Source organism: Mercenaria mercenaria, chromosome 1, assembly GCF_021730395.1.
Source record: "Mercenaria mercenaria strain notata chromosome 1, MADL_Memer_1, whole genome shotgun sequence".
Taxonomy (NCBI): Eukaryota; Metazoa; Mollusca; class Bivalvia; order Venerida; family Veneridae; genus Mercenaria; species Mercenaria mercenaria.
Window position 1 is genome coordinate 11,337,373 of NC_069361.1, and position 19,633 is coordinate 11,357,005.

The 19,633-nt window shown below is 33.0% G+C and overlaps 1 protein-coding gene across 2 annotated transcripts in view; it reads left to right on the forward strand.

Annotated features, from left to right (window-relative positions):
- Positions 1-19,633, forward strand: part of LOC123544992 (metalloprotease mig-17-like) — a 40,634-nt gene that overhangs the window by 9,427 nt on the left and 11,574 nt on the right. For both annotated transcript variants that reach the window (XM_045331194.2, XM_045331193.2), the window contains exons 2-4: positions 15,650-15,786; positions 16,268-16,376; positions 16,874-17,061. In XM_045331194.2, the coding sequence (XP_045187129.1) occupies positions 15,650-15,786; positions 16,268-16,376; positions 16,874-17,061 (434 nt within the window). The remainder of the gene's footprint in view (positions 1-15,649; positions 15,787-16,267; positions 16,377-16,873; positions 17,062-19,633) is intronic.

Genomic DNA, 19,633 nt, shown 5'->3' on the forward strand with positions numbered 1-19,633 from the left:
CAACACTGATATGAAGTCGGGGCGACTTTTTACGGCCGCCACACAGCACTTAACACACGCTGTTGTGAAGTAAATAAAATCTGGAAAGTAGATCCCTCGGAAGCACCGAGAACAAGGCAAACAGTGAAAGTTTTCCTTGAGGTTTTAGTTATTATTACCATGTTATCTAATAAAAAACGATTGTATCTTATATTTTTGCTTTTTCTTTTGCAATTCGTTGGGAAACGCATAGCGAGCACTCCGTCTGAAAATAAACTGCGTCTGATTTTTTTCACAGAGGCAACGCTGATTTTCCGTCACAGAATAGAGAATTTTATGCTAAGCTGTCATGAATTTTCGAGCTGGACCATAAGTATGTCCATTTGCCTTGTTTTGTATGACCTGATATAGTACATTTCGTCTTGGTATCATGAATATATTATAGACCGTTGGTAAAATGTGTGTAGTATGTTTGAAACGAAAATGAATGTTAGCGCGCGAATATTTTTCATATAGGAATTGCGTGAAAGATGTGATATTAGAATAATATCATTTCTTTCTACAGCTTTCGAAATTTAAGGTAGTCATTTCAAGGAACTGGTATATTCATTTATTTATATTGCTTAATATAAATAATCTTAGTTAATGTAAGACATGCAGAGAGTAGACATTTTTTTCTCAATTTATACCCGATAGTCTATTTGCTGAAGTAACAACTGAAATATTATTAAATCATATACACGAGTGCAGCTTCTGGGTTTATCGGCTATATTAGACTTATTTTTACGAAAGAAAATGTATTTTAGGAATAATTTTTCCCTGGTGCGTGTTTTATCAATTAAGGATCTCCGCTAGTACCTATTTCTTTGCCTATTGCATCAAGTAATACCAGTGCTTACACAGAAATAATTTGATCTGACTGAAAAATCACAGGAGAAGCAAACCATGCATTAATCCAAGAGAACCACATTTCCTACTTATTGTGTATATAACGTATATCTTCTTCGGTATACTGATATGGTTTATCAACCAATTATGCAATTTACATTATAAGGAAAAATGTATTTTGAAGTTAGCATTTATGAGTTAAATGATCAAATAAAGACTAGAGGCTAGTAATGATTTTTGAAAACTTAAAATATTTTTTGTGTACATACGCCTGACAATGTGATTGGCGTATTCCGTAACAGTTTTTGTTAATTTTCTTTTTCTTTTAAATTATAAAGGAAAAACATTACATTATAATAAATATATTATTGATCGTTTATGAAAAAAAAGTCAAAGGATTGTGAAAGGAACTTCTTTAATAAATTAGAATGTTGTAAATGTCTTCCATATGTGAAAGAGAATTATAAAATAAAATGTTAGACTTTCTTCTGTTGTCTGATCGCAAAATATATACGTTCAGAATAGTTTAGGTAGTATAAATCATTAAAGAACTAAATACATTGGTAAGACTCGAATATAAGATAAAAATTCTGATAGGCAAGGGATTTTGTGATGAAAATTAATTTTGACCATGAACTTGAAACGGTTAAAACAATCTTTAAATACTAAATTCATCCACATGTTGCAGAGCATATAGTACATTAACTGACAAAAACCACATAGAAAATTTGTTACGTGATACTTTTGTCAAATTTATCGGTTAGGTCCATATTTTGAAGAAAGTCAAACAACGTCAAATCAGAGAAAGCAAGAGTTGTTTTACATGAAAGTTAAACAGCATATAAAACATATACATTTCTGAAAAAGAAAACTATTGTAAATTTGATGATAAAAGCATCAAATTCCAAAAAAAGATCTGAATCAAGGGGCACACTTTCGGATACTTTCGGACAGTTTTTAGAGGCGCTCGCTATTTTCAAGGAACAGTTACATATCTTCGTTTTGATGCAATTGCGATAATGTCCCATTGCCAAAATTTTACATAAGTAGGTTGAACGTAATTTTCGGCTGTCTTTGTTTTACCTTTTACAAATGGCATTCATTTTTAAAGGAGGACGTTGTTTTGAGAATATTTTAAGTATACATTTTTATGGAACAGAACGGAAAAGCAGGAATTAGACAGAAATATGGTAAAGATGTATATTTCTGTGGTTCGATGATGTACTGCTGACTCTGAAATATATTATGTTAGTTTATATAGGTCGTTCTTGGAATTTCTGTCAGTAAAATGTTTCCATATCAAATGTCTATTTCTGCACCGAATCAAAGCATTAAGGCCTGTTCCGTTTTTTTTAAGAACTACACCAGACTGTTTTGTTTATTGGTTTACAAATTTATTTCCACGGTTGGCGCTGATCAAAGCTACTCGACAAAAATTACACACATTATACCTTCTAATAACTATGGTTTTTGTTAAATGATCTTAAGAATTTTATAATATTTTTGTAGAATTTTTACTCTCATTATGAAAACGACTGTCTACGAAAGAAATATTCATTGTGAAACTCTTAGAAACTTGTCAACAGCTCGAGATGTCAGTACCCACTCGTGAGTAATAATATCACTGATAAGTATGTTTTATACAGAAACATTGTCATTAAATGATTTCACATTGTTTATGTTCAAACTTAATCGAAGGACCTTCATATTCTATGAATAAATCCATCCGTATACCAGGATTCAAGAAAAATATAATACATTTTTAAAGAAACGCAGGATCTTTTTTTATGGATTGAATAAAACACTTAGCTTATCCTACATAGTCCCGTGTGCCATTCTGCAATGTTACAACAAAACATATCTTGTACTTTTCAGTTAAACAGACTCCCACTTTTTGGCATGGACGGACGGACGGACTGATTATCAGACTGTGAGAGAAACGGGGGCAAAACATACATCCCACCCGGTGAATAACCGGAAGACTGAATCTCAATTTTCTTGCTTCTTAAAACCAAGACTAATTTATAAATAGTTGTTTCTCCTTTATGTTTCCCCTTTTGTGCTTTCTTATCAGCAAACATTTTATCTAGTACGGATGCATTTGCATGTTGGTCATTTAATTTCTTTATTTCCGAAAATCTCTTTCGCATTACATTTGTTTTTTGTTAGTTTCATGATTTTTATCTGCTCAATTTTATCAATAATATTTATCACATGTTTGATGTCCCGGGATTGAAATAAGGCCATTACATAAATTTGATACTACACTAGTGTAATAAACAAAAGCTCTGACGTCGACGTCGGATCGGAGACGTTGGTCAAAATGATATGTTTATAATAACTAAAGAAAGTAGAATTTTTATGTTTCGGCTAAAAAAGCTAACATGTGATAAAAATATATTACATTTGAGACTTTCTACATTGAATTTATTAAACTCGTTGAGTAAAATTGATAAAATGCTCGACAGAGCCTGACATTTTATTATCTTATTCAACTCGTTTAATAAATTCAATATGAAAAGACACTCCTGTAATATCCTCTATAAACGACGTTGTTTATTATCAAATTAATACAGTTTTTGCGCAGAAAATTCATTTTTGCTTCCAAATTAATAAGTATTTTTTCTACTTGTATAAAAGCTGTTATTTTTTCAAAAAGTTTGAATGAAAAAGTGACTATTCTATTTTAACACTTATTTTGATAAGAACTTTGCTGTATATACTAATAATAGCCATGTATTTTTACCGTCTGACACTGTGTTCATATGCTTTATAGAAGTAGAAACTTTATCATTGTAGAAATGACTGCGATGTATTTTGTACACATATTGTACACAAAACAACTTGTCATAAAAGTCAAATAATATACATTGTCAACAAAAGACTGTATACCGCCAATATAATATTAGAGGTATTATATCAAAAACAATCACACACTCGCGGGCTTCATAATTTCCCACGAGATATCAAAATAAGATTACATCTTAACCCTTTTGTAACAGACAATCAGACACCTACACCTTTCGAAACATTATATATGTTCGCTGATGTCGTCTTAAATTGTTTACTTTTAGTTTCCTGTAATATAAGTTTTAATATTAATTAAGATTTGGTATGTTGAAATGATTACAGCATCAATAAATGAAATATTTCTCAAGGAATATGTTGAAATGATTACAGCATCAATAAATGAAATACTTCTCAAGGAATATGTTGAAATGAGTACAGCATCAATAAATGAAATACTTCTCAAGGAATATGTTGAAATGGTTACAGCTGATGTATGTGAAGAACTTCAAGTGTTACAAACGGTATTACTTTAGCAAAATATTTGTCAATGTGTTGAAAACTTTAAAGCTTACAGCGGGGACATGTTAGGGACATGTTGCAGTGGTTACAGCCGGTGTTGGGGATGTGTTGGAGTATTTACAGTCGGTGTTAGTGAATTACGTAGAAATCGTTACATCCCGTGTTAGTAAAATATTTCTCAAGGTTTATGATACAGTCTGAGCATAGATAAATAAACAATATGAAAGATCATTAATTTCATATTGCAATTACATTAACGTTGATATATAATTGTTCGGAAAGGTGAGCAGACAGTTTCTATATAATGCTTTATATATTTCTGATTAGAATAGTATCTGTCTAATCACTTACCAAAATATTTGAACTGATTTGCCTTTTGAGCGAAACTTAAACAAATTAAACTTGATAAAAATAATAATGTAAACTTAAATAACAATATGAACACAACTGAAGTGCTTATGGACGTAAGGACGATATACATGTCGCTATCATAAATGAATATTAAGTCTTTTTTTTTTTTGTATTTCACAAAACATAAAATATGAAAATGAATGTTCTCTATGTGCTAGATTTAAGATAATAGGGTGACTATACTGGTAGCATATTACTGGGTGATGTATTAGACACGAGTAGATTTTGCTACAATTGGATAAATAGGTGCATAACCATCGAGTCATGGAAGTAATGGCGTAACGTCATTTATCCAGTTTACGTAGAATAAAGCCAATACACGGTATACGGAAATGAAAGTCATTTTTATGAATTAATAGCAATCCGTGAAAATAATATGTTATCGACTTCGTTACTTTCTTTCTAATAATAAAAATTGACACATTAAATGTTACCAAATGATGTCTTAAATTAAGTGCGCAATGGACGGATCTCCTTAATTACCGGCAAATATCGCAAAAACTAGCACACGGACTTGTACATTATATTTCACCATGTTATAGCCAAAACGTTTATTTACAAGCTTGAGAAGATTCATTAAAATCTACATTGTACAAACATTTCCATTCCCGAAAATATTATCAAAATTGTGATTTTCCAATAGACTTTTGTGAGGTCTATTTTTTTTCAAACAGTTAAGCAAAAACAAATCAAGCAAACAACCCTATCTTTTTTGACTGCAGAATTTTCTAAATATATTCTGGAGGCTTAAAATATCACGGTTAATTCAATGTCTACATTTTAGTAAAAAATTTGATCCGAAAGTGCACAGCTACACTAATTAAAAATATATCATGATCCCTACATAAATGCTACATAAATCAAATACGAAACAACCTTCCCAATATATCATAAACAGATAACTATATAGCTATCATAATATTTTTTCCGCAGTTTATGTTCAATAACCATATCTTAACACAGAACACACCAATTTATACCCAAAAAATAGTGATAATAACATAATAAACTACTTTTAACAAGGTGCGTATGACGTTAGAACTTTGTTTCTGCAGGATTATTATGTGGTTTCTGTATATTTTAGAAACAATTAATATCACTAAGTTTGTTAAAGCCTTCAAAGGCTCCTAAATTCAATTGGCGTTTATGAATCAATTTTGATATAATGAAAGGTAAAAGGAATTTCCTAAACACATTCGTGTATGTTGAATTTAGATACTGACTGAATTATTTAATCATAGCTTGTTTGTATTATCAAAAGATACTATATAGGTGATTGATCATCATAGGCGTAGGAGCGCGACTGTGTAAATGCTATACACGCCTCAGTACTATTAGGGAATGAAAACCTTTAAGCCTATTTGAATGAGCATTACAAATATACTGGAAACAACTGACTATAGGTAAGAACTTCTTTTCTCTTACTGAAAATTCGTTTCTTAAATAGTTACGATAGTAAACTGCCGTTTGTAACCCCGCTCAAAACAAAAAAAGGAGAAATATAGCCACATATTCCAAATTATTCCTTGGTCTTAGACAAAAGTAATATACATGTATCTCTTCTAGGGCTGCGACTGGATCCCAAAATGACTCATCAATATGGCGACCGATTATGAAAATAATACTGCACTGTCTTACGAATCTATAAATCTATAAATGCTTACAAGATCAAATATCATGTCATGAAACAAGCTAATGCGGCATTTTAAATTTTTATATTTGCATTTTTAAGAAAGAAATATATTCATTCAATTATAGTAGTTTAATTTGTCTCACAAATACCTACTTTACATTACATATTACACGTCGCTACTACATCTTGATATTTATCGTATTGTGTTGAATATTTCCGAAACTTAAAAGAACGTGCAATAAGGGAATACAAATTAAATCAATCTGCCTAAATTTGTTCCTAGAATGAAAGAATCTTGATGAAAATCAATGCCGGCTAAAGCAATTGTCTACTCCAAGAATTATTAGATTATGTACAATTTACATGTATTTGTTGGTAAGATTTAAACGTAATTAAGAATAGGCCAGAAGAAGTTTAGTAGAAATGTTCAATTTAATTTAAATGCTCATAAGAGTCTTCTTAACTATTCAAAATTACTCATATTCATTCAAATTAACCTCAACACTCAGTGTGCTTTATGATACTAATTTGTCCTCAGTCCCGCAATAATGCAACTATTCATACAGATTATTTATTACCCCTGCATTTACAACATGTTCTTTCTGCAATTACATTCAATTTCAACTAAATGCAGAAGGGCACCAGAGCCAGATTGCAATGGTGTCATAACTGGAACAAAGCAATCATTCCATTTTCGTTCTTCCATCCTTTCTTCTACTCAGCTAAGGGTGTATCTCTACACATCCTATATGTTGTTTGTACCGTGCAATCATCATGGAGAAGCGATTTTCAAACAACACATCATCTTCAAACAATCATAACACTACAGCAGTGCTTTATAAGTACAAAGACAAAGTAAAGCATATAGACAAGCTCAAAACGTAAAAATAAAGGGACATAGTGCGACAACACCTTTGAAGGTTAGTTGCAAACAAAACTCATATGTTTAAACCAATTTATTCGGCAAAAATTCTCACACATTATATCCCTACCATGTTTTAAGGTTGAAGAACATTATACATAGAAGTAGCCCCCGGTACGCATTGGTAACTAAATGCACGGACTGCGAAAAACAAAAATGCTGGTGTAAATTTTATGAAAAACTTCTTGCCTTTAAGGATTATAGTTTATTCAATATCATCATAACAGATTTCCGTTTAAGCTGTTGTTAGAGGGCGTGAGGGGTGTTTCACATTTCTTTAACTGTCATAAGTAAACTCGGTCTAACCAAGTTGTATTATTTCGCTTAGTTGCGTTCTATGCTTCCAAAAGCTCTTCTTAAAGCTGCTATTAACGAATCATTTACGCATATACTGCATGCCGTTGCAGAAGGAAGGGTAACAACAAAACAGCACTAAGCACCCGACGTATCAGAACAGCAGACAAATATCAAACAGGTCAGTTTCTTTGGGTTTTAAGAACTACGTTTCATCGTGGCGCATTCCAACTCTATCATAAAAATGTATCAAAAATTCGAGCAACAACATATCAAAAATTCGAGCAACAACATATGTTCCATACTTTACAACATTGTCCAGATTGTGTGAATTATTGTTAATATAACAATCAATTCTGACTGTGTATAATGTTAAAGCCTTTCTTAACCATAACAAAAGTCTGTGATAAGTTAGCCACAAATAGTTCCCTAGGAAATACTAAGGTAGCAGGGTGCACTTCGAATTTTGGCCCCCGTCAATATTTGATATTTAATATAATTAGAACTTCGTGATTTTGGATGTCTGTAAATTAAGGTGAGAGATAATGATTGTTAATTCTTTAGAAAATTTAAACAGCCGATACATGTAAAATTCTGATGTAAATTGTAAAACTAACTGCTGCTAGCTTTGTATGAATCGGTGAGTCACCTTGGCGCGGGAAATTCAAATCACGGAAGGGTTCCGTGCTTGTTGATTGATACTCGGGAACTTTTTCGTTATTTTGTGAAAAAACGAGCTGGATGAGCCCCCATTCCGTTTATATCCTGAAGTTCAGTAGGGACTATTAAATTGAGAAATGCAATCAAATTGGGCATTCTTCCTGCAGTAGAATCATTGCAAGCTGCTCAAAAAGTGCAAAATTGATGATTTTGGCATGCTATTTTTAATGGATTGTGTAAAATTTTCGTTTTGATAACTTTCTGTATTCTTGTATAAGAATCCTGATATTGCTATTAATCAAAATCACAAAACATGCACGCAATTTATAAAATGGCCACCCTGATTCTGCTCATTGGGGAAGTGCAATATTGCGACTCGCTACATGTAAGCCTGTTCGTGCCCAAAATTTTCGAATCTACCTAATTACCTGTCGGAAAACTGCTTTCCCAAACCGGACGTGAATGTAAAAACAACAAAAAGGAGAGGGTTTTTTACGAGCTGCGTCAAAAGTTCATATGGTAAAATGTTTAACAGTGCTACAATCAGAAGAACTTTATTGAAATTCAGTGCTCGAAACTTAATATTCACGCCCGGTAATCTCCAGAATCATAACCTTTCGGTTATGTATGAAAATGCTTCTGCTATGATTTCCGGTTATGATGATTTTCACGTAAAAATAGTGACACAGGTAAGGAATTCTTACGTTTTCTTTCTAATATTACAATAAATTAAAAATCAGCGAATGCTATTCGATGCACGATTGAACAATGATTACATACATACCAGATTTTCTGTGCAGTGACCAACTGTTTGCTTCCTGTCAACTTTAGAAGTTGTACACATGATGACATTTTAGCGTTTCTGTGCCACCCATACCGCTTTCTGCTATTGTTTTCGAACACATACGTTTTCTTGTGGCAAATAGTCGGCGTCAGTCGATGAATTATACACAAACGTTTCAACTTATCCCCACAAAAAACGCGTGAGAGCGTCGTTTACGACGGAAATATTGCAGTTTATAAGGTGTTATGATTCGGTTGATGATGTTATGATTCTTCAAAGGGGGTTATGATTCTTCGTTTAACAATATCTGCCGTAGGAAATCCAAAACTTTTCTGACATAAATAGCAAAATTAAGCCATGGATGTGCAGATTTCCATGACTACATTGAATGTCTTATTTGTTTTTGCTAATATCATTTCCATTATCTCAGTTGTTTTACGATAAAGTCGCGCTTCATATTAGAAATTATATCGTAGGAAATTTCAATACTTTAAATTCTCATAACTTCTTTTTTAAAGTACCCCATATACAAGAAAAGAGAAAAAATGAACGACATTTAAAGTAAATATTAAAAAATGTGTTCTAAAATTAAGGGACGTGGAATTGAAAAGACACTCAGCTGCAATGTGTTTGCTGCATGTCTGTCACTGCTGTTTAAAATCTTAGAGGAAGGCATTCAATAATGTTGTAAGGATTTGTTGCCCAGTCTTCTTTGCTTGACTTCTTTATGCTGTGTAGATGAGCTGTTATTGTAAATATGTAAAATAAAATATGATTAAACTAAACTAAATCTTTTATCTCCATTTATATATAAGAAAAAGGAAAGAAGACACAAACTTACAGTTACACAATGAGAATCCATAAAACTTAACCTGAAATACATTTTTATACACTTGAAAATGTCTACATTTCACTTTGGTCAATTCGCAATGTCAAACAGGTTAACTTTCAATCCAGCTCAAAGACATGACAGAGTAAAGCCAAAGTTTTTTTTTTTAACAAGCTGATTTTTTGTGGTCCAACGGACCAGCTTACTTTCAGGGTTCACTTCTCCAACCGAAAATACATTGTTCCCGGGTCATCGGACCAGCGTTTATTTGTCGATCCATACATTTGTGGTTAAATTCCGTTTCGACAGATATTGTTTTACGAAGAATCATAACCCCCTTTGAAGAATCATAACATCATCAACCGAATCATAACACCTAACTTATTACAATATTTCCGTCGTAAACAACGCTCTCACACATTTTTGTGGGGATAAATTGAAACGTTTGTGTAACATTGATCGACTGACGCCTACTATTTGCCACAAGAATACGTATATGTTTGAAAATAATAGCAAAAAGCGGTATGGGTGGCACAGAAACGCTAAAATGTCATCATGTGTACAACTTCTAAAGTTGACAGGAAGCAAACAGTTGGTCACTGCACGGAAAATCTAGTATGTATGTAATCATTGTTCAATCGTGCATCGAATAGCATTCGCTGATTTTTAATTTATAGTCATATTAGAAAGAAAACGTAAGAATTCCTTACCTGTGTCACTATTTTTACGTGAAAACCATCATAACCGGAAATCATAGCAGAAGCATTTTCATACATAACCGAAAGGTTATGATTCTGGGGATTACCGGGCGTGATATTATTCCAGGTAAAATTTCTTTTAATTACAACAGTTAGATATTTATTAGAGTATGTGGAAAAGTGGTATGTAGGGTAAGGAAATCACATTTACCGTGCAATTGTTGATTTTAATTTTTTCTATAACTTCTTAGAATTTTTTGTGACTACAAAGGTTTTACATTGTCGCAACATCATTTCACCTGGAATTATATAACAGGTAGACATAAATGAAGTAAATTAGTTTTGGATAAAGGGGGAATTTATTCTTGCTGATCATCTATGATATCTTTGAAAGTACACACTTCAGTGATGTGGTTAGTGACGAAATCCTGTTCAGTGGAGGGACTCACTATGTAGGTTTTAGTACTATAAAATTCCTTATAAATCATAAATAAAGTGTAGGCGTCATTCAATGACGACATCATTGACCACCTAGTTTGCTGGAACTAAAGCATACATAAAGAGCAGTTCTTGCGAATCCTTTCTGAGATGTCTCTAAGTAAACTCAGGCTTAGGGGGAGTTTATTTTCATTGGGTTTATTGATATGAAATGGAGAATCGTCACAATAAAATATTTTACGCTTTCAAGCTGTTTATGCATTAAAAGCTGCTTTCTCTCGACTGCAGCATTTAACAGATTTATATTTCGACGGAGTTCGTATTCTGATCACAGTGTCGGCACATTAACCTGAATTGACAGTCATAAAGAAAAAACAGTTATATAAATATATATATGTATGACTATGGTTTTTGACGATAGAAATGATAGATAGTCAAACAATCTTTATTTGAATATAACAGGGGCCTCCGTGGCCGAGTGGTTAAGGTCGCTGACTGCAAATCACTTGCCCCTCATCGATGTTGGTTCGAGCCTCACTCGGGGCGTTGAATTCTTTATGTGGGGAAGCCATCCAGCTGGCTTACGGAAGGTCGATGGTTCTACCCAGGTGCTCGCTCGTGATGACCTGGGGTCTTTCTCCACCATTAAAGCTGGAAAGTCACCATATGACCTATCATGTGTCGGTGCGACGTTAAATCCAACAACAAAAAAATAACATACTGTGCCATTTAACATATATTTTTTTACTTAAATATCTTGACTTAGTCATTTTCTTATATTTTTTGATATTTTTTTTTCATTTTAAGCATAATGAATTTCATATTTTGTTTTCATAAGAATGCTTTTATCTGCTAGAATAAAAATTACCGTCACTAAATACACACTATTACAATTATAACATCGTTTTCGAGGACCTTGTCATCTGTAATTATTCAGCAGTAATTTTATTTTCTCTTCAGGCGTCATATTGATGACGTCATTGCTTTTTCCAGTCGCGTGTCCGGTAAGAAATACATGCGAAATTTTGATAACTCACACCAATGTACAATGTGGTATAGGTCTTTATATTTCTCAGTATTTTACTCTCGGCTGTCCATTTTCCCACAAACGCCATGCATTACAATGCGCAAGGGTTGTTGTTATTGGCTCCCCCCCCCCCCCCCCCCCACACACACACGTTGGAAACGACAGTGAAAGCAATGTCGAACGGTTTCTCATTTTTAAAGATAACGTGCAATCATAACACTGCTTGTTTATACGTTGGCATTGTATACAAAGACATCAAATATTGTAAGTTATTGTAAATAATCTATACAGTCTAGGTCTAAAGGTTCATCTTAAAACAAATGCGGATTTTTTCATTTCATTCCAGATTGTTATTGTATGAGCCAATTATGATTGCCTTTCAATAAATAATTCAGAAACTTAATGTTAAATATTAATATGACAAATTGTGAAAGAAATAATTCCCTACAATAATTTGATGCATAGAAATATGTTGCGATGATTAAATAATAGAAATCATAAATAACGCAATTTTGACCCAATAAATATAAAATGGTAAGTCCAAAGTCCTTTTTTCGTGCCAATTGTATTTATCGTGTCATATTATTTGTCATTCGCTGATAAAGAATGAAAATTTAATTACTGTATCTATAGTTAGCAATTTAGCGTAAAAACATCGATTTCTTAGCACGGGAACTTGTTTAATTTGTATTAGACATGATGCTTATCTTAACCTGAAGGTACAACCAGTGTTATCTGGAAATAAACATTTGTCTAAACAAAGCTATTATCCGAGGTTTCGTCATTGAGAAAACGAGAACCAATTAAGACTGTTCATTCATGCCTCTCATATTCATAGCAAATGAGTTACAGATAATCGATTGCTCAGAAATTACCGATATAGAGCGCTTTCCCTCTTTACTTTTACAGAAGAAGTCTATAAATATTCAGTTGTTTTGCCGTTTGTTTTCTTAATTCCTAGTGTAATAGATGTAATAAAATCATGTAAAGGTAATTTATTGTCAAGAAATGTCAATTTTATGGTATTTACATTTTACTCAAATTTCAACAAAAGTCTGAACATAGCTCTGTAGTCCACAACATACCACATAAATAAATTACAACTACTATCTAGAAGTCTAGCTGGCTGTTTCTACCCAGGTACCTGAAACAATGCATGTGACGCCCTGGTGTCTTCCTACGCGAACGAATGCTGGAAAAGTCACCATATGACATTAAATATGTCGGTGTGACTGTAAACCCATTAAATCCAAACAAATTGAAACATAAACGATACAGTTGGAATAAAATCAAAGCAATTCATGTTTTCTTCTCAGTTTCAAGTTAATGACGTGGTAACTGTATATTAAGAACAATCAATACAATGATATTTCGAATTAAACTGTCTTTCAAGAAGAGTTCTAATTTAGCTCTGGAGTTCACCATCTAAATCATACTAACGGTAATATTTTACAGAAGTATATTCTCTCAAAATGTTAAGATCTCGTTAATGAATGTGGGTTGGGTGAAATTTAATGCAACTTTAAGAGCTATAATTCAAGACTATAAATGATTTTAAATTATAACAAAAGTAGAAAAATGCTGAGTTTCAGTAGGCACATGAAGGTCATTGTTGAAGGTGATATTACAGTAAAAGATTAAACTATGCTTCTAGTGAATAATAGTCATTTTGATTCTCGTAAAAGCATGACACTAAAAGAATAGAACCCCGTTCATAACATAGACGCCAGAGGATAAAACGTATCCAAAGTTACAAGTTTTAGAATTTCCTGATACAAACGGTTGGAACTGAAATTACATCAGGATTAACGTTCTGTACCGTCTGCGCCTTCGCACGGTTACTCGATATGAATTAAAGGCAACTTGTGTATGAATAACAAAACTCCAATCTGACCTTAATTCATTTTAATTGCAAAACTTCTTGGTTATGTTACTTGCGTATATCGTAATGCTTTATATTATTAGATGAGCATTTATGCAATAATCAACAAAATTAATTACCCGCTCTAAAAAAAAGCAGGAAGTTCCTGTAGCATTGCCTTAGATCAATGTTATGATCGTGTCATTGATACTGGTATAATTCCCTGACTTCAAATGAAAGTTTGCCTCCGCAAATGCCAGTCCCACAACGATAAGCATGAATCCTCATTGCAGGAAGAACATAAACAAGACTGTAAAACTGTTATCAGTTGTTTTACATTCTACGTTAATCAGTGTAAATTGATGACCTGCTGTGACGACAGTGACACGTGCATAAACATAAATATTTCAGATATGTGTCAGGTACCCCACATCTCTTCTTGATCCCTTCCACCTCCTAATACAGACAGTAATTAGATATCTAATAAAAGTTCCACTAGAATTCTATCTTCCCAAAGTTCAATTTACTGCTTTGTTGATTCAGAATAGGTTATCTATAGACCGTACCACATTTGTCAAAGTTGAAAGCAGAGATATCTGTATAAGCAGAATGGCTCCTTCTAAATTTAGATTATAGCAATATTAATAGCATTACGGTCGTCGTTCAGTGACCGGTACTAGCACATTGTTCAATGACTCCAGATAACGGGAACCTCCACGCGTTCTGACGTCGACGTCATATTGCAATGTCAGTATTTCTGGTGAGTGGCCTCTTATAGAAATTGGATGGCATGAAAGATGAAAAATGCAATATAATTGATACGTATTAGTATGTTGTAAATAAGAAAACACTATAAAAACAAGTAATGTACGGTTCCGCATAAATTATTCTTTCCGAAGTAAGTATTAGGAATAAAGGCAATATTTTATATTGTAGTTAAATCAAGTGCACGTGATCAATAAGGATGCAAAATGGTATTGATATAAGTGATATTTGGGCACTTAAAATTTAAAATACAAGCCAAAATACACCAGAAGTAACCATTTACATACCTTTATCTAAAATTCTCCAGTTGGAGACCCCTAATCCCCATTACTGAAGGGAATACCCTCTCCTCGGCGCTACGCGCCTCGGCGAACACTCCTTTGCTGTCAGCTGGTATCTGGATGCAGCTTACAAAGTTACTTTTCATTGTATTTCATTTTAGTGGTTTTAACGACAATTTTACTAATTAAGCACGTTTAACGTCACGTAAAACCTCATGACGTAAGGGCATTTTGATGACGTCGGCGCAAACTCAGGAGGGCCCTTAGTACTTTTGACGACACCCGCATGTAGCCCGTGAAAACGTTCCCTAGATGTCGTCGCATTCGCTCCTTTTTGGTAAACTTAATGATCGAGAAGCTGATTTTAATGTTAAATACAACGCAATGTATAGAAAAGAAACCTGGTCAAAAGGAAACAAAATGTACATATAGGGAATTATTTGTTTGGAGTTCATGTGAAGTAAAGGCCTGAATATTATAGGCAGATTAACTATGAATCGCTAGCACAATAAAGTTTAAACGTATTGCATATGCGTTGGAGAAGGGGTCCTGGGGGTCCAAAATTTGAGAACATTCGACCCAAAGGGACTGATTTTTGTCAGAAATAACAGAAGATGATGAAAAAAGCCCATTTGAGACAGCATTTAGATTTATTGATAAGATTCTGGTGTCAGTAAGGGAAATAACTTTTATTTATTTATTATTTTTTATTTTATTTTGAGCTTGCATTGTTTGCATTATTTAAACTAAACAAAAACATTGTTTCGCGCTAATGTTACTTGATATTGTCAAATCCTACCTGCCTTTAGCTCGCATAGTCTAATGATAATAATAATAAATATATGACGTACATGTTTTCACTCTTTTCAGATTATTTCAGAGTAAATTATTTGGACGATCCTTATCGTGGACCACCCTTTCAAACATACTGGCGGCATAAAAACACGATGGTGGAATTTGAACAAAATGAGACGTCTTCAAATACTTTATATCGCTTTAGAAATACGGTAATCTAGTTATGTTGTTGTTTATTTAGTAACAGATAAATCAGAAGAAAAACAAATCAATCGAAAAATCTAGCATGTTATTAACAATGAAACTACATACTTTTAGACAACATGCTGTGTGAAAATTTATCCGGTGAAATAATATTAAAAGGAGGTCCTATGTGTAAATTTCAACATAGATATATGCGTTAATAAAAATGTGATAGAAGTTATAAGGAAATGCTTTGGAAGCATGGAACGTAACCAAGCAAAAATAATAGAGACTCGTTTTGAATGAGTATGTTCGTGAGAAGTAATTATATGTGCGAATCCCAAACAGCCCTAACACCAGGTCAATCGTAACTCTATCTCTTCAATGACCAAAATGACCAGGAAATAAATAGTGATATTAAAAAGATATCGATGGTTATAAAACGTCTACATATTGGTGAATAAAGGTGATATACTGGGTAATATGGTATATCGAACAATTATTTTGCAGGCTGATAGACCAGTAAATAGGAGTTCTCTATTGGCTTTGCTTCAAGTGGCTGTGATACAAAGAGACATGCAACGTGATATTTTTTCTACCTCGCCTTATACCCCATCATGTAAATACTATTTGATATACGTACTCTTTGTTTTTGTTTATTTTCATACACAGTATGTAATCTGTAATAAAGCGGTAAAAGGACATATTCTTTGAATTCGCTGAATATTTTCTGAAATAACACTGGAATATAGCATTATGTATAGTCCCTATGTATAGTCCCTATGCTATGTATAGTCCCTATGTATAGTCCCTATGCGAAAATTACTCATGTCGTATTAAAATATCTATTAGTTACTATCCCGCATAGACTGCTGAATATATGTTTAGTTCCACCTCCGATTGGAGTATTATCATTAATTTTGCCATTTTATCGTTAAATGGGGCCAATTTTTATACTACATATAGTACTTCGACGTTTAATTTAGACATTTATGTATGTTAAATTGATGCGGGGTCACCTGTATTAAGGTTGTCGCAATGTTTTGCTTTGCCTATGGTGTTAGTCTTATGCAGTCATTTAAACACTTAGTTTATGTTTTTTCTCTAATCTGACAGATGTAACAGACAGCCATCCATTTATCGGATTATCAAAGAGACACTATATGAAGCACACAGATACCACTATAGAACTGCTGCTTGTCATAGACAACTCTACATTCCAGAAATTTTTAAGAGAAACTATGTTTGATATAGATGATGCAAGAAAGAGAATTAAACAGTATTTTAGCATTTTAATTGCAATAGTAAGTATAAATATTTTGAATATCGAGGACTGAGCGCAAAACTGCCGTAACTCCTTTTTTGTTTAATAGGAGTTACGGCAGTAATGCGCTCAATACAATAGGAGTATATGTCTTTGTTTTCACAGCGAGTTCTTCTAGCTGTAAGAGACATTGATTGATGCAAAGAAAAAAATGATGTAATCACTGTCTAAAAAAGATGGCACGTAGTAAGAAAATTAAAATAAGCAACAGCTGTTGATACACTTGTGATGTATCTAAAGGATGACCGTCTTACGAAAGTTTTCTACTTCCTTCTTTCATTATAATGAACCGTTATACATTGTTTTGTAGGGTTAAGTGTCACATCGACTCATAGGTTATCTTCTGGGGCAAGTCCGTTTAACAGATCAAATGTTTATAAATTAAATACGATTTGCATTTCCAACAGTTTAGTACTCAAAAGCAGACATAAAGCAAACCTTAGACTGGTCTGTCTTAAGAAAATAGTAATGCTTCATGTATTCGTATGATCAAACCAGCTACATGCTGTACATATGATAATTTAACAAAATATCATTACTTCGTTAATGAGTAATTCGGTCACACATAAGTTACACTTGATTAATGTGTAATTCGTTCAGACTTAAGTTACACAGTTGACAGGTATATAAGCTATATTTACTGTACACACTGACACCTTCATTTAGTTAAAGTAATGCAGTAAACACAACTACAAAATTCACAGTATCGTTGTCTTGAACATTATTTATTTTCACCACGGATTATCCTACATAATTTCATCCTCTGATTTAATCTATACTCGGCAAATATGGACACAAGTTGTTAAAGCACTGCATGTGATACCATCATCAAGAAAACAATCTTGTAGCATTATACAAATCGGGGGATTCTTTCAAAATGGGGTTGACCTAAGAACTGAATAAAAACCTGGTAGTGTTACTTGTTAACATACATGTACATGCTATTTGTAAGGGTACACGTATATGTAAGATTTTCAGTATTTATTTCAATGAGTTTTAGGTATCAAAGTTTGGAGCAGTGTTAAATAGTAATACTACGATTACATGTATCGGGCAATTATATTTCATGTATGAGAATGTCTGTTTTACATACAAGCAGACATATAGGAAATTAATCTGTTATAGAAACAAACATGTACTTGTACTACATTCAAATCACACTCATGCGACAGTTTTGGTCAGTTGATTGTTTCAAATGAAAGTTGTGTCGATTATTGAAAAATAAAGATAAATATCCAACATGTAAAGCCACGTTCCAAAAATGCTGTCTCTCCAAACATTAACCCAGCACGCGCACACGACCAACACACACACACTCACACAAAGCGAATACACTAGGACAAACAGAAGAAATAAAGGAACACAGTCGGGCACCGCCTTGGAACGGTCAGCAGCAAAAATAACCACTAGGGAGCTTAAACCGGTTTATGGTGCATCTAGCCTCACTCTTATTCACACCATGTTCCAAAATCACAGGATAGAGTGAATAAAAGTTATCAAAGTAAACCCTTACCTAACTAACGCAATGGCAACAAAAAGCATGTTATGTAAAACACAAAAATGCTCTTGTATATTTATATAAAAAGTCAGTTTACCTGGATTTGGAGTTCTAATATTTCTGACAACTGCTATGAATGTATGAATTACGCCTTGAAAACTAAAACCCATTTTATGAGTTTTAATAGACAGTATCATGGAATCTCGGGCGATTCCCATTCAGCGAAATGTGCCACAGCAATTTGTCATACAACGCTGTCCAATTATTTTGTATATGATGATTTATAAACACGTTGTTATAGATGCAACATACCTTGAATTTTAGATAAAGCCATTTCCGACCTGTACTAAATTGTTTGCCTTCGTACAATCAAAAACAACCAGAACAATTTTCACCGTCAAATCACAAGATAATTGAAACATTAAAGGAAGTATAGATATTTAAACAAAGTACTTATATTTATGAGTAAACATGATATATAATTATGTGCTTGCCATGGATTTACACGAGTAAAATTGTTTTTGCCATAAGTCAATATATCTTACTAAGCTCAACCAAACCGAGTTGTTTATGTGTACTTGATGCAGCCACTGTATCACAATTTACTTCCAAAAGTAGTTAATTTACAACGGAAACCTCACCCAGTGTTATGTTTCTAACTGATGTTGACGTTTATGGGTTAATTTGTGGACATGGTAAATAAATGTCGATGTACTCTTCTAAAAATACTAAATAAGCATAGATCTGACAAACATTAAAAGCACGACCTTAACATTAATCTTCAATCATTTTTCCAAAAATAGAATATCAGTATTCTAGTTTCCACATGATATCTTTTTTCTATGAATAAATGTGATGATCAAGCGTGTGTTTTCTCTTATTTATACATAAATGAAAATATCAAACAATTTATTGTTTTAACTGGGAGAAAACTACTCCCAATGAAGGTCATTATTTTGATATTTAGTAAGCTAAGTTAGGTCTCTCCAGAATTAAATGACATCATTTATAGAAGAGAACTAGTCAAGAAAACACATTCTTTACTAATTTCAAT